At 38.6% G+C, this 15,912-nt stretch overlaps 1 protein-coding gene across 4 annotated transcripts; it reads left to right on the top strand.

Annotated features, from left to right (window-relative positions):
• The first annotated feature begins 9 nt into the window (after positions 1-9).
• LOC107219266 (dnaJ homolog subfamily C member 2) lies at positions 10-14,937 on the top strand. 4 transcript variants are annotated; one of them, XM_046741314.1, is made up of 6 exons: positions 10-28; positions 6,139-6,414; positions 7,666-7,871; positions 7,991-8,184; positions 11,548-12,721; positions 14,708-14,937. In XM_046741314.1, the coding sequence occupies exons 1-6, from the start codon at positions 25-27 to the stop codon at positions 14,756-14,758; spliced, it is 1,905 nt and encodes a 634-aa protein (XP_046597270.1). In that variant the 5' UTR covers positions 10-24; the 3' UTR covers positions 14,759-14,937. The 4 variants fall into 4 exon arrangements, with proteins under 4 accessions (XP_046597270.1, XP_046597268.1, XP_046597269.1 ...); XM_046741312.1 differs by lacking the exon at positions 10-28 and adding an exon at positions 5,507-5,672; XM_046741313.1 differs by lacking the exon at positions 10-28 and adding an exon at positions 5,508-5,672 and having other exon boundaries at positions 8,006-8,184.
• The last annotated feature ends 975 nt before the right edge of the window (positions 14,938-15,912 follow it).

Genomic DNA, 15,912 nt, shown 5'->3' with positions numbered 1-15,912 from the left:
CGGAGTCTCGATATATCCAGGATCATGGGTGAGTTTTCATGAGCAGCGGATTCCTACAATAGTACTAAAGTCACAAACGGAATACACATGTATCATAGATTTAAGAAGATACTGTAGTCAGTCCCTATCGACCGAGTAAAACGTCACATATTTCGGCTTTGGGCCGTGTTCGTAAATTGACTGCCAGTACTAAGAATTCCCTAGGACAGAGACAGAGCTGTCCATGAACTCGGCAGCGCAAAAGAAATAAAAGATTGCTGACAGTACTGTCAGTCAATTTTCGAACATGACCTTGATCCAACCCATGGCAACGACCAATCAACGAATCACGGAACAACTGACTGAGGGTATGTTCCGATATGCACTGCGAGCACTGCACAGTGCTCTCACTGTAGAAAAATTCGTTCCGATATGGACTGCAGTATACGGCCGCAGTACCCTAGGGAAATATATGACGTCATGAATAACCACCATATTTCTACTGCGAACACTGGAGGTTTCGAGGTAAGGTACTCGCAGTGCTTTGATCACGTGATTAGTCAAAACCACGTGCCCAACGGTTAATAAACAGTGCTACAATTTGATACCAAAATATAGTTTGAAAATATAGAAGTGTTAATAATTTTTCAAGTTTTTATAAATTTGTTGGAACAATTAAAAAAAAATGGAGAAGTTAGTACGATTAGAATTATTAGATTGCATACACAATCTTTTGTACGTGGTTAAAGTTACAAAAGAAATTTTTGATCGTGCGACAGAAGGTAAATTTATCATTGTATTTATTTATTTACATATTCCAAAAGTAGATACATAACCTTATTTTGCTTTTACAATAATTTATCGTTATTTTTCAGATACGACGTTCGCGACTAAGCTTTTGAATTTTCTTAATTTAACAATATTCCAACAATAGTTCTCTTCTCATTGATTACACTGGCCAACAGTGGTTTTGTTGCTCTTGATATTTGAGTTGTCTTAGAAAGATTCGATGTCAACGACCTTAGGAGTAAGCGTAGTTTTTCGAAATTGGCTCTAGTTATTTATTTTATCGACATTTTCATATATGACTCGAAAAAGCAATGTTTAGGTGAAAAATTCGATTTCTTTTTTTAAATATCTAAAGTTTATCAAAAAAATACTATCAATAACCTTAGTTATGCTTACTTTATTCGGGCAGAAGTATAAAAAATATAAGAAATATAATACTTTGTTGTTCTCGCCATGAAAAAGAGGGCACGACAAGTTTCTTCTAAAGGGGGGGTATTGGGGTATTCCGAAAAAAAAAAAATTAAAAAATTTCTCTCAAACACGCATCAAACTTTCGGTAGAGCATCTTATATAGAATATCTCAGCCAAATACGAGCTTTTAATATTGATTCTTTTCCATTTTCCATTTAAATAACAGGTAAAAAAATTTAGGAAAAAATATATCTCATAAACGTCTGACATATAAACCATCTAAACGTACATCTAATAAACTATCTGTATTAACAGATTCTTATAGGAAATTTCACGCTCTATAAAAAACTACTGATATGGAACTTTAACCGTTCAAGAGAAATTCGCCTTTAAACATTGAGTCATCTCGAATACAATACTACAATAACATAAAAACCAGAGCCAATCTAATATAATCATAATTATATTCGTAAGTTTTACGTTCTCAAACACCAGGATTCACAGAAAAAATCAGAGCAACAAAAAAAAGTATTTATTTTGTAGAGCTGTGTTATTAAACTATAATAATACACTCATTTATAAGCTGCGTCAAAAATGGGGCCGACAGTATACTGGACTGCGTTCCGTTTTAAATAGTAACCAGTGTAAGTCCAGTATAACTGACTATTAAGGAACGATTTCCCAGTATACTAAATTCACGTTACACTGTACAGTGGTCGCAGTGTATATCGGAACATACCCTGAAATAAGCAAAAGGTGCTGTAGCGTTTTCCACTGGTTGCACTGAGTGTGAACTGAGAGCGCACTAGCGGTAGACTCGTATTTCCAGCGTGTTCCACTGGCAGCTCGAAATAATTATTTATTATCAATCAAAATATTAACTCTCTAACAGTTTTTTTCTACTCTCAAATCCTCTCAAATGATTCTCAAACGATTAAAAAAAAATTAAACCTCCAAGTCCATTTTTTGAGGAGATAGAAAATATGGGGGCCAACTTCGCACCCAAAATTAAAATCAATTTTCCGGAAAAACTACTAGCTCTCAAACGATTTTTCTTTACTCTCAAACCCTCTCAAACAATTCTCAAACGAATTGCATTAATTAGATTTAAAAATAACAACTTCGGGGGGCCAACTTCACGGAGGTGTGATTAACTGCTTCTCCGGCCATGGGCACATAAAATACGAGGAGAAAGGAAACAAAAGTCGAAAAAATACAGTTAGCCACGGTGCATGCATCGATAAACATTACTGTACCCGCTTGACTTTTCCTTCTACCTATAATAAACTCTTTGTGAATACGTAAACCTTCTGTGACTCAGTTTATTTTTTCAACCGTCCTCTTACATATACCTATGTATATTGTATAATATATGTATATTGTGGCTCTATATAATGATCGGATGTTATGATGTTTGTTGATTATAGTGCTATAGTAATAGTATTATCGTTCTCCATAACGCAAGCATCTCGCAATATGATTTTAGACTCTGGTTAATGATTGTTTTTTGTCATTCTCACCTGGGAAAATTCGAAATAGTTAGACGGTTGTTCAATACTTCCTGGTTACAAGATTCTTGTACTTGAGTTGGGTTACTGGCAGAAATGATATACAATGATAATAATCACTATCGATATCACACTACCCCGGTAGTATACGTTCGAGTACTAGTTGATTGCAGCGCTTTAACTTTGGCGCTGAACTTCAGAAACTTTTGAGCTTCAAGAGACACATCCCCACCACGGAAGTTTCTGGACCTGTGTGTACGTCCGTGGGTATATTCCGAAATATACGCGCAGTACTGCAAGTACTGGCAATCGCGTTCCAAAATCGCGTGACAGCTTACTGCCGCCAGTCGGTGACGTGATGAAATTTGTGACGTTGTTGACTGTGACTACTGCGGCTGGGACGTGAGGCAGTTGGAATCACGGTCTTACAAAGGCCGTGTTCGAAAACTGACTGACAGTACTTTCAGCAATCTTTTATTTCTTTTGCGCTTCCAAGTTCGTAGATAGCTCTGACTCTATCCTAGGGAATTTTCAGTACTATCAGTCAATTTACGAACACAGCCAAAGAGGTCTGAAAACTCCTATGCTGGGAGTCACGATTATTCGCGTCGCTTAGCAAGGGCAAATTTCGATTCTAGCGGCACCACCAGTTGTCGCTGTGATTTAGTTACCAGGATAACAATACCTCAATTAATACGATGATTGAGCGTGAGTAAGTGAATACCACGGTCTTGTCTAGTCCACCTCGGCCCCGCCACCGCCGTTGATAAGATCGCAACGAACTTAGTGGCGACTAGTGAACTACCAACATGGCTTCAATAAGCAACCTACCCCCTCCAATGGAGTTTCCAGACCTGTATGTAAGACCCATAGACTTATAAAAGATAGACTGAGCGCTCTTATGAGCCGCTTGAAGGAAACATTCAAACGACAGAAATATGCCAGGAGTACTCCTTTATCTCTCTGACGATACTTATGGCGGGGATCGAGGCGGTAGAGGAGAATGATGTGAAATTATGCGCATATATCTATAGCTGTTTCACTTTCACTACTCCCTTGTCTCCCGGTATGAAAACAATTAAAAAGAGAGAGCAGTCTCCTGACATATCTCTGTCCTTTATATGTAAGCTTCAGTACCTCTTATAGGAGCGCTCATTCTATCTTTATAAGACTATGGTCAGCCCCCTGACACACGCTGCTAAAAGCGGTTCGCAAAATGTCCCTCGATTCTGCCGCCAATCTCCACTACCAGTGGCGCTAATAGTTGTCTGACAAGCTTGCGCGCGGTCAGCGAGGGCAGCGAGCGAGTCAGAAGTCTACTAGCGCCACGTAGAGGAACTAAAAAATGGGGACAAAACGCGTACAATTTTTTAGTATACGAGCAGTGGTGAGTGTCAGGGGGCTGGTCGATGGTAAGACCGTGGTTGTAGTACTTGAGAGATGGCCGCGTCCGCGGTGCAGCGTTCCGATTTTACTCATAGACATATAAGAATAGACCGCGTGACCGGGCTGAGAAGTTGATAGCGAAATAGAAAGAGAAAGTAGCATATGGGATCGCTCTGTCTTCGTCTAGCCGCGCACGTGCGGACACGTGTACACACTGCGTGGCCAAGGTCAAAGCGAAAGAATACGCATGCAGAACAATAATCGTAGGATTTTTAAAGGACAATAATTTTGTTAAATATTTTTAAATTATTTATAAGTATTTAATAACCAAAGTCAAAAAGAATATTCGTGCAAGATATGCTTATAAATTTCTTGTAAAATAATATTTTTATATATTATGAGAATATAATATGTTTTTACGTATTGTTTTAAGTATAATAATATTCAACGTTTTATTACAGTATACGATCATACAGTATGTACTTGTGTGCATTATTCATGTTTGTTACCTAATAAAAATGATGAACAGCATTTTACGATTTAACATTCAATTATTTAATTTTAACGTTTTATTAGTATTAGTCTTATTTTTCAATTATAACTTCTAATTTATGTTTTATGTACAATATACATATAAGAACATCCATCCCTCCATTCATTTTATATTTCATTCTTACTAAAAAAAAAAAAAACGCCGAGCGCGCATGCGCGATTAGACAAGGATTTGGCTTTCTTAGCTACATTAGCTGTATTCAAAGGAGGACGGGTAACTAAATGACAGGTACACCAGGATGTATCACAGACAATGAGTTATCGTTTATTCAAGAGATCAGAGGAAAGTATCACGCGGTTCTTTTGCCACCGCTCTGGCTGGGTGTAACCGGTTTTTGGTAGTTTTTTGGGGCGCGCCCTTAGGACCAGTTCTCGCACGATCATTCGTCGCCGAGACGGAACGTCAGCGTCTGCTTACGCTGCCGCTTACGATCTGGGGCGCTGCTCTCGGTTCTGACGACGGGCGAAGCTGGTCGTTGTCGAGAGGTCACCACAAGGATAGAGGGGTCCTATTTGCAGCTTTCTCATTCTATTGCGCTATCGCATTCACCAACGAGCCACCTCCGATACTCCCGCGGTCTATTCTTATATGTCTATGATTTTACTGCGACTGGCAACTCGAAGTAAAAACGGAACGCAGTTCGCAGTTAACTGCGTGACGTCACGGTCGGCAGTACTGGAAGTATATTTCGGAATACACCGGTGTTGCCAATGTAATCGACTAAGGAGACAAATTAACCGTCGCAGAATCAATTTCCGCATGCATCGTATGTGTGTAAGACCGTGCCATAGACTGACAGTGCTCTCTACATAGCTGATCCCCGTACTCTGTGCTTGTTCGTAACTGGAGTAACTTGAGCGCTTTTTTTTTTTTTTTTTTTTTTCACGAAAAATCTGTCTTGAAATCTAATCGCCGCGATCGCCGCGACGACCGGGAGTCCACATATAAATCTTCGTGGTCTGATCTTTGACAATTCGATTCCTGTTCGCTCGAGATTATGGAGCTTCCAGAATCCGGAGATTGTATTGTCCTTAGCGCGATATCACGTAATATCTTCATGACTTCTTCAACAATCCTATAACCATAGCTTTAAGTGTGGATAAGTTACGTTACTTTCTGACGTGAGAGGTTAGCTTAGGTCGGCCAGATTTCACCAGACTCGGGAATAAATCACGTGTATTCCAATAAAGTTGCCCAAAGCGGGAAGAGCATAGTTTCTCGTTACAGAAAAACTGCGCTATGACAGATGGACGATGCTTCGAGTGCTTTGCGGAATTATTCAACTATAATTGTTTTCAGTAATTGCGTAGCGATCTCAAATGTGAAAAGAATTTTTGATTTTAGTTGTATCTTGATCCATGCACTATGGTCCTCACTCTGTGTTTTAAATTAATGCAACAAGTAAATCTAGGTGTATTCGAAAAAGTCTGTATATAATCTTTCAGCCATTTCTTTGTTGCCTCGAGAGATGCATGAATGTTCTGGTAAAATAATATTGGTCTTGTTCCACAGCACTTGAGACAATATCCGTGGAGGCTGTGGGGCCAGTCTTTCTTTTCTTGGTATCTCATACCAAGCTGGATGGTTCGTTCAAGCGAAACGATCTGTTACCAGCTCAGGATTCTGAGTCATTCGATGATGAGGATACGACTGAGTACAAATTTGATGATGACTTAGAATATTTACGATCGCTGGATCCTAAGGAATGGAAAGAACAGGATCATTACGCTGTCCTAGGAATGGCAGATCTGAGACACCGAGCTACGGAAGATGACATTAAGCGAGCCTGTAGGTTTATAGATATAATTTTGGTAATGCTAATTTTGTTTTCCCTGCATAGACAAGACGAAGTATTGCACAGTTCTAACATTAGCTGGTAAGTAGTCGAGATTCTCAAACCTCTACCGCGTTCTGTTCGAGCAGTCACATATAAAAGTTTCATCATTGTTTTTATCATTGCATTAAATGTGATATGGTGGGGAAATGAAGTGGCTATGCAATTGCTGTTGTAAATGATGCAAGAACCAAATCAGTTGAATTGTTTCCATTGACACAAATATGAGTGTGAAGTTAGCTGCACAAGCTAAAGGCGATTACTGCAATCGCATGAGTCAAATATTGCCTCTTTGTATGTGTAACACATGGAATTTTTTGTAACACTTGTGAAGGAAAGTTTGATTCAAGACGCATCAAAGATGCCACTCACCACGATACATCGGGGTTAGATAAATCACGCTCAATGACAACGCGTAAAATTGAGTTATTTGAAACTGCACTTACACCAACGAAAACCCTAGTGTGGAATATGTAGTATTTGAGTTGTGCATTTGCACCAATATAGTTTTAACACACTGTTCGGAAATAGGGCACTTTTCGTGGGTTCTGCAGGCTTTGAAAATCGAAGTTTTGAAGGAAATGTTCCTAAAATAACCTTTATTCATACGAAAGTTGTATGAACTCTCATTTTGTCGCTACCGAAATTATATTTTACTGAAAGAACATCATTTGAAAGTTTTTGAACTTTATTCTATAACAAGCATTGTCTTATATTTCACTAATTTATATGTTTGTTGGTTCACTTTACACAAATAAAAATTACTTTTTACGGAATCTGTATTATTATCTTTTTTTTAGTCATTTTTTCTGAAAATAAAAATCACTGCGCTCAATATCTACCATAAAAGTGTTTGTCACTCTCACAATCGGGCCAATTTGATCTTACGTAAATTTTTTACCGCAGCCAAATATGTACCGACGCTCTTGTTTAGTGTGAATTCATCGCTACCTATAGATAATGCCTAAAATTAATACCACATGCCATCATTATAAAAATTTTTAGCAATGCTTCAAGAAATATTTGAGGTCAAAGTCAAGGTTGAAATCGATATGTCCCTTTGTGGCAATAGAGGGCTATAGTCCCTTTGGGGATTTAATACAAAATGATCTTGTACACGCGGGTCTTTATGCGAAATATTAATTTCTTCAGTTAGCATAGCCCCTTTTTGTTCAACATCTTTGTAATATATGATTTCATTACAGATAAACAGAAAATTTTGAAACATCATCCAGACAAACGTAAAGCAATAGGTGAGGAGATTCGTAGAGACGATGATTATTTCACTTGCATAACTCGCGCCTGGGAAATGTTGGGGAATCCTGTAAAGAGACGAAGTTATGATAGCATTGATCCCGGGTTCAATGACGATATCCCAGAGGAGAAAGACGCTAAAAATAATTTTTATGAGGTATGCGAAAAGAGTTAGTGTGCAGCTGACATTATTCAATGTCTTTAGCACGAACGTTTTTGCTCATAAATTACTTATCCGCAAGAATAATACTGCATCATTTAAGAACTCATTATCAGATTTCCTTTTTACAGGTTATGGGAAAAGCGTTTCAGGATAATTCAAGGTGGTCCGAAAAGAAACCAGTGCCACAACTCGGGGGTCCAGACACGCCTAGAGAAAAAGTTGAACGTTTCTATTCATTTTGGTATGAATTTGAGTCCTGGCGTGAATACTCGTACCTTGATGAAGAGGACAAGGAAAGTGGTCAAGAGTAAGAACTTTTAACTTCAACATCTTTTGAGAAAATTTATTTGCGACTCCTTAAACCATGCAATCGGTATGACGAGTTTGGTGGGTTTCGAGTGCACCCAAGGGTAATTCCAGTTTTTTTACACTTATTGACCAGTCAATGTTTCAATGCCCTGTGAGGTAAAGAAATGGGAAGGGAGCGCTGACAAGCATGCATGCACACAAAACGCCCAAGTGAATCTACGAACCACAGATTCACAGATATTCTTGTTGACTGCATAAAAAGCATGAGGTTAAACCGCTTAAAATTTCATATGGGCGATGAGTTTTTAAGTATACGTCATGTCACACAGTTTATTTTTTAAACTGTCTTCACTGTAACTAAATGATTTTATAGCTAGAAACACAATTCTATGCTGCACCTGCCATAAGAGCCCACGTTTACGAGCTCAACATTGAAAATTAATTTCTCGAAAATGAAAAAAATTTAATAACTTGAGATTTTCACAGTAAATGTGTCCCGGCTGAATAAACATACCCCTAAATTTTCAAATCTTTGTCCTTGATGCAGGGTAAAAAACCTTCAGGATGAGTAAACTGTATTATTACTTTGATACTAGACCGTATGCTGATGCTTCTTCTCCAGACTGGGAGATCTACACTAACCAGTGCCATTTGTCAACTTTCTTTATCACTTCTTTTTATCCATTCGGTCCATTGTGGGAAAGTTTTTCTTGTGGGAAGTGGGAAATATAAACCCAAATAACGGTCTTGCATCTCTAATAATGTAACAAAATTGCAAATGAGACTTAAATTCCGTCAAATTGAAATCTGTCAATGGCGTCATAATTACCTCCATTCGCAAACTAAGTTTTCAGTATGCCTCGCAAAACTTTGACGTGCACATGTGTAACGTGGTGAGACAGAAGCTTGGATTTTCAATAATTCATTCACTTAAAAGGAATCCAATTCACAGGACATTCCTGTTACTTCTAAAGAAACCATAAGCGTACGCTCCAGTATTAACGTAGTTTAGAGAGAAAGTTTGACAAGTACCACGATTTTGCTTGGAACTAGACACAAATGCTTTCATGTTGCGCTTTCTATTCAATATTTTACTGTCTAGGGTGTTATCGAGGTCTTCTGTGCCATTAGACGACACAGATAATTCATACATCTTTTGATATAAACATTTTTAAACATAATGTCAATTTTTCAGACTTATTTAAAAATTGAGGGTCACAGCTATGTCATGGCTTTGGCCAAATTTATAAACGTTGTTAGAGTATCGAAAACAAAGTAGTTGAACGTAGCCCATATTTATCTTATGATGCATGCAAGGAGAAAATTTCTTCTCAACTGTGGATTAATTGATGGAACAAATTCATTTTTTACCTACAGTGGATGTCTAACTGTAAGATGAACAGAATCTGATTATTTGCTGCGTTGCCCAATTGTACCCTGCATGAGTAAGGTAGATATAATATTTCATGCTACGTTAACGGTATTGTTGAAAATAACGGATATAGTGAATGTTTTTGGCAGCGTTTTGCTCGCTCATAAGAGGTACTTTCATAGGCTAAAGTTATGATGGATGCAGCAGCCAACTAAATTGTGTTATCTTGTGCTCGGCGCAGCTAGGTGGGGGTTGGAGTAGAGATCTTCGATGCAAAACTTTTACTTTGTTCCCGATTTCATACATATCGTAATCACCTATGTGAAGTGGCAAATGTAAAGAACTGCCACTACCTCTACGCTTCTGGTACATTTTCTTATGCCTTATTGAGAGACTATTTGAAACAGTGACTTTAATGAGGTTTTGTATGTCTGATTGGAATTGTGTGTCGAACAGTCACGAAGATATCCAAGTTAGCAGCTTATTCAACACGGTTTCCTTTAGTGAATATGTATTTACTAATTTTAGAATCATTTTATACCTCTATGCCAACTCAGACCCACAAAGTTTCACAAAAATTTATCCGATGGTAACCGTTCTTACTTGTTCTTAAATAACGCGTGCTTTATCAGAATTAAAGTTGAACCTGGATAAGAATTAACTCCCTGTTAAAAATCTGTAGAAATTTGCTATATACAGGGCAACAAGACAACTTGTTCGGAAAAAATTAACATAAGAATTAATTCAACCCATCCTACCTGGAAAAAAAGCTCCTGATTTTAGCAATAGACTTAGGAGTACCAAGTTCTGTCACTAGTATTCCCATCGATGTAATGCCTTCCCGACCATGACTGTCATGCTCCCTATTTGCTCACCAAACGCCCTTAAGGGCCCAATAAGCGAAAGACAGCAGATTTGTTCCATGATCTGCGATATATAGATGGAAGTGCTAACAGAGGCAGAACTTCATATTACAGATTATTCTTCCTTTTTAACATACTTTTGAAGACGCTTGCATCTCTCTATATAACCAAACTACTAATTCTATCGATAAATTGGGGGATACTTTTAGTTATCACAGAGAGTTACACTGTCGAGCCTTCTGTTTTTTATTTCCTGTTAATATTGAAATCGGTGTCAACTTTATTTCTGATCTACTGAAGCTAGGGAGGTCAAAATAAACTTTCCTTGGATGTACATACACATATTGTACCTCGCATCGTACATACAGTATGTACTGTGAATATAACGGGTTTCCACTGATTTCTGGCTGGGAGCTAGTTGCTCCCGGTTTACCACTGGTTCTAAGATTGCGAGGAGTGTAGTGCCTTGTGTCGTAACTCCAGGACCAAACAATAAAGAATAACGATATTGCCATATAATTTTTACGCGCCAACTGAGACGGACCGAGTTAGAAAAAATGATTGCTTTGTGAAACCAGCTTAATTTAAAAAAGGATTTCAACGAAATGGATTCGCGACGATTATATCAAATACTATCTGACTGATTAGCAATACTTACTAGAGGTACTGTACGTGATAGCTGACAGTTTGTTACCCCGAAAGGCGTAGCGAATATCGGAACAAATCCTACTAAACCTACAGATAGTGTTATGCCATTACATGGCCCGAAAACAACACGGTGTTAAGTCCTTCAGTCCAGGAGCACCTGCAAGCAAATCAGTATCTTTCTTTCCTCCCCCTGGAGTTCCAATAGAAACCCACCAGATACTTAAAGCTATCTAATTTGAATTGTGTTTATGTGATTAACTCACGTCCTGACACTCAAACTCCCACCCTTTCTTCTTGCATTGTGATTTGGGAGAATGGCCTTGCTCTGTACCTCCTGGTTTAACACGAAACCTCCTTGGCTCCTTGGTTTGATGCAAAACTATTGCGGTATCAATAAAAACTTCGATTACCACTTGCCAGTTTGTTATATGTTACATGTAACACTGTACATGACTTATGGTCTATAATTTAACTTTAGCCGGGACATGCGAAAGTGGATAGAAAAAAAAAACAAGGCAACACGGGCGAAACGGAAGAAAGAAGAAATGACCCGAATTCGTTCATTGGTAGATACTGCCTATAGTTTAGACCCCCGAATAAAGAAGTTTCAACGTGATGACAAGGAGAGGAAGACGGCTGCGAAGCGAGCTAAACAAGAAGCGGCTAGAGCCAGGCAACTCGAAGAAGAACGACAGTTGAGAGAAGTAGCCGAACGAGAACGTGTCGAAAGTGAGAGGAAGCAGTCCGAGGAAAAAGCACGTAACGATGCTTTGAAGCAAGAACGCGAGGCACAGAAGAAAGCCGTTCGTCGTGAACGAAAGGCAATCCGCGACCTTTGCAAGGCAAATGATTATTATACTAATGACCCAGGTGAAAGTCTCAAGCATATGGAAAGCGTTGAAAAGATTTGCGAGTTGTTTAAGCTTGCGAGGCTGGAGGATGTCACGAGAAAGTTACAAAGTGAAGGTCGGAAGGGATTCCTTGAAGTTGTTGAGGAGACAGAGCGCAAAATTGAGGAAGAACGCCGGGCTGGGGTAGAAATTAATGACAGGAAAAGCTGCACTCCTGAGAGAAATGCCAAATGTATCACAGTCCTCTGGACTGAAAACGACCTTCAGCTACTGATCAAGGCCGTGAATTTATTTCCAGCTGGTACTAACCAACGATGGGATGTTGTCGCTAACTTCATCAATCAACACGGTAATGCATCTTCAAATGTAACTCGAACTGCTAAAGAGGTGTTGGCTAAGGCCAAAGACCTGCAGGCAACTGATTTCAGTAAATCTAGCCTCAAAGATCAAGCCAATAAAAAGGCTTTCGATAACTTTATTGCTGAAAAGAAGGGCAAGGATGGTATTGACGATAGAATGCCGGCAGTTACCGAGCGCCATGACAATCCCTTAACGAATGGTAATTCCAACACCAGAATCCTTGACCACAGCTCTACACAAAATTGCGGTGGTGGAGAAGAAGAAACCTTTCCCAAAGAAAAGGACGTGAAAAAGGAAACAGCTCTGTCTTGGACGCCGGTGGAACAGAAGCTTTTGGAACAGGCCCTGAAGACTTATTCGGCAACCGTACCAGACAGATGGGATCACATTGCTGCTTGTATACCCAGCAGAACGAAAAAGCAGTGCATGAGAAGATATAAGGTATATCTGAAAGTCTATTGATCCTTTCTTTCGTGTTTTTTTTTTTTTTTTGTTTTATTTTGTTTTTTTTTTTGTTTTGTTTTGTTAGTAGCCAATGAATATAGTATAGCTTGTCTAATCGGTTTAGTTGTACTTCAAATGAAGCATTACAGATAACTTGAAATTATCAATACGATACTGAAAAAATATTAGTTTCAATTCTCTCATGATTATACGGCCATTATGGCTGCTAATTTCTTCCTGTAGTTGAAATTTTTTCAGAAAATTCAACTCATGAGTGAAAATTTCATGAATAGGAAAATAGCAAACTTGGAGGTCACAGGAAAGTTTAGTATGGATTTCTTTTGCAACATGGATTTAAAAATATATCCATTGACGTCAACCAACCGTAGTAGCATAGCATGCGAGATTCCCGAATGGAAGGACCTGGGTTTAAATCCCCAGCGTATCACTAAGTACCTGAATGGCAACTTGCGAAAATTGTATCATGGGTCATATCGTTGAAGTGCCAAATCGGCAAGCTGAGGTTTAAACTCAGAGGATTGTCACTAATTCAGCCCCTCCCTTGCCCCACACAAAGCTCAGCGACATACTAGAGACATATCCTAACATGTGTGGCGGGTGTTGGTAGCGACTATTATTATTTTTTTGCAGGCAGAAATTCATTTTGAATATCATGTCACATTCTGTGACGTAGGCCATGACTGAACCGAATAGACAAGTTGTGAACTTCATTTTATAGAGTATTTTTTTTCGTACACAGTGATAGTTCTCCTCAACTCTATTCTAAGAAGTATCAAAGCGATTCCAAATATTGTAGTTAATGGTAAAGTTCAGGTGACATTTAACCCACAAGAATGTCTTGGACTGGGGTGGTTTTTAGCACCATGTCTTTATTATAAAATCAAGTGACTGGAAGTGACTTCCATATTTTTGAAATATCAAGAGAAAAAGGTGAAAGTTAGTAGGCATAGCAAGCAAGTGTGCATGTGCAAGATAATTGAAATTTATTGATCGGCAAGATCTCACTGTGGTAATAATTAGTTCTGCGTGGCAGGAGAGCCAACCTACTTGAAATGGGCCATGAGCTCTCGTAAAGTTTTTCGCGATAAATACCGAATTTAAGTCAAGTCGTTATGCATATTTGCAGCACTTACCAGGTATCTGTCAGCTTGCCAAATCTTCTCAAATCACTTCAACAATTAACTCAATTAGCCGTTTTTGACATCTGAATATTGGAATGGCCAGCCTGAGTGAGATAATGACAATACACGCCCATGAGCAGTCAGTCACTCAGCGTGCCAAGTTTCACAATTATCTCTCGGTACAGTTTAGTTGTTCAGACTTATGTAGGATTATGGTTTTGTTAACTGCATGTGAGTTATTATGGAAAAGTAGTAAATAGGAAAAGTTGACTCGATTACTGGTAAAATTTACCATGCTTATTGTTACCGTTATTATACTCCTATAATTGAATTTAACGATGAAATGAATCAGATTTACAGCATTATCAGATTCTCGATATTGAAACGACAGTGAAATCTACTTAGAATGTGGTAACTTCACTGAAGATTTAGAACATTGAATTACTAATCAATTAGTGAAATGGAAGTAGAATCTTCTTACAGCCAAGTGATATTTACTGCTTCCTGAAGTAAATAAATCACTTGCATTTGTTGTACATGGATGTAAACGCATTATTAATTGTAAAAAAAATGCCACTTTTTTGGGTGTTTTGAGCCCAGTCACTGTTAAATTGCACACAATACATTAACCGCTGGGCTACCCTTCATACATGTAATACTACATTTCCTATCGCAGATCGATGAACTTTATGAAATTGAATACTGATAAAGATGGCAACCATGCAAAATATTACATTACGACCCCTAAATAGAAATCAGACTTGCATTGTTTTGTATTCGTGCAAAAGTATCTTATTATTTGAAGCAATATTTTCACATGTTTACTTATTTCTATTCATAGGAACTGGTCGAACTTGTTAAAGCAAAAAAGGCAGCTCAACTGGGTAAATAAAAGGTGCAACGGTGAGACGAAGTAAATGCTGACAATAGAGATCCAATGCTTCGCGTTAACAAGTACACATGTATGTTTACACCACCGTATATAATGAATATATGCGTACATAATAGAATATAGTTGTATTGATTTAACTTAAACGTCTGATTTTTGAAATATCAAGAAATTTTATTTGACACATCACTGTTATTGGTAATGTAATTATCCCTTCTGTTTATGGAAAGCTTGGCGAGCCCTTGGAGCTATTCCACATCGATTGTGTATAATGGTTACATAATTTTGGTGAGCATTACGCCAAAATAAAAATTTCTCATCAATCCTAATTGTAGATAGATACATATGCAGACATACAGCTTGTCTGTTCTATTTATTCGCACCCTAAATCACGCAGAGTGACGTTACGTGGAAAATAAATTTCCTCCCAACAATATTAGGTTTGGTACCTATTTAAGTGTAACAAGACTCTCACTAATGGGAGTACATTTCTCTTTGTGTAAACTTTGCGTGAGAATATACATAATAATGGGGATAGACTGGCGACACGTCTTTTGTACACGGTGCGCATTCCGGTATTATATTTTAGTGACCATGCCGCACAATGTGTCGTAATGTATCGATTAATTTCGTAGATGGAAAGCTCCCTATACCTCTGTAAGTGCAGTAAATATATATATTTTCCCTGAGCGTTACTATTGGTGCGGATACCGAAAATTCGAAACTGATCCGGAATTCGTAGTACATGGAATCCAGACGGTTCCCCTTAACCATTTCAGAGAAAAAGAAGAAGGAGGATCCGGAATTTACGGATCTTTTCAGAGTCAACGGTCATGTTTAGGCTGGCGTTCCATGATCTGGCCCCACGGACAGCCACTTTTCACGCACTTCCGTCAGGCTTTTCAGTGAATAGAGGGGAAATCTGTTTTTGATTGGCGGTTTGGTGGTCCCGTGCGGACTCTGCCACTCCCAAAATCTTGCACGCTAAACGTCGCCAGTCGCTACGTAATGCTGGCAGTATTACATACGGCTGTCGCTACAGCGGCTACGGCTATCGCCGCCTACCCTCGAGATGCAGAGCGGCGAACGCGGAAACATGCCAGCACCGCACGGTACGAACTAAAAATACGGCAATCACAAATACCCAAGTAGCATTC

The sequence above is a fragment of the Neodiprion lecontei genome, chromosome 5 (assembly GCF_021901455.1).
Source record: "Neodiprion lecontei isolate iyNeoLeco1 chromosome 5, iyNeoLeco1.1, whole genome shotgun sequence".
In the NCBI taxonomy this organism is placed as follows: Eukaryota; Metazoa; Arthropoda; class Insecta; order Hymenoptera; family Diprionidae; genus Neodiprion; species Neodiprion lecontei.
Note: the sequence above shows the minus strand (reverse complement) of the source record. Positions and strands in the feature narration are given on the sequence as shown.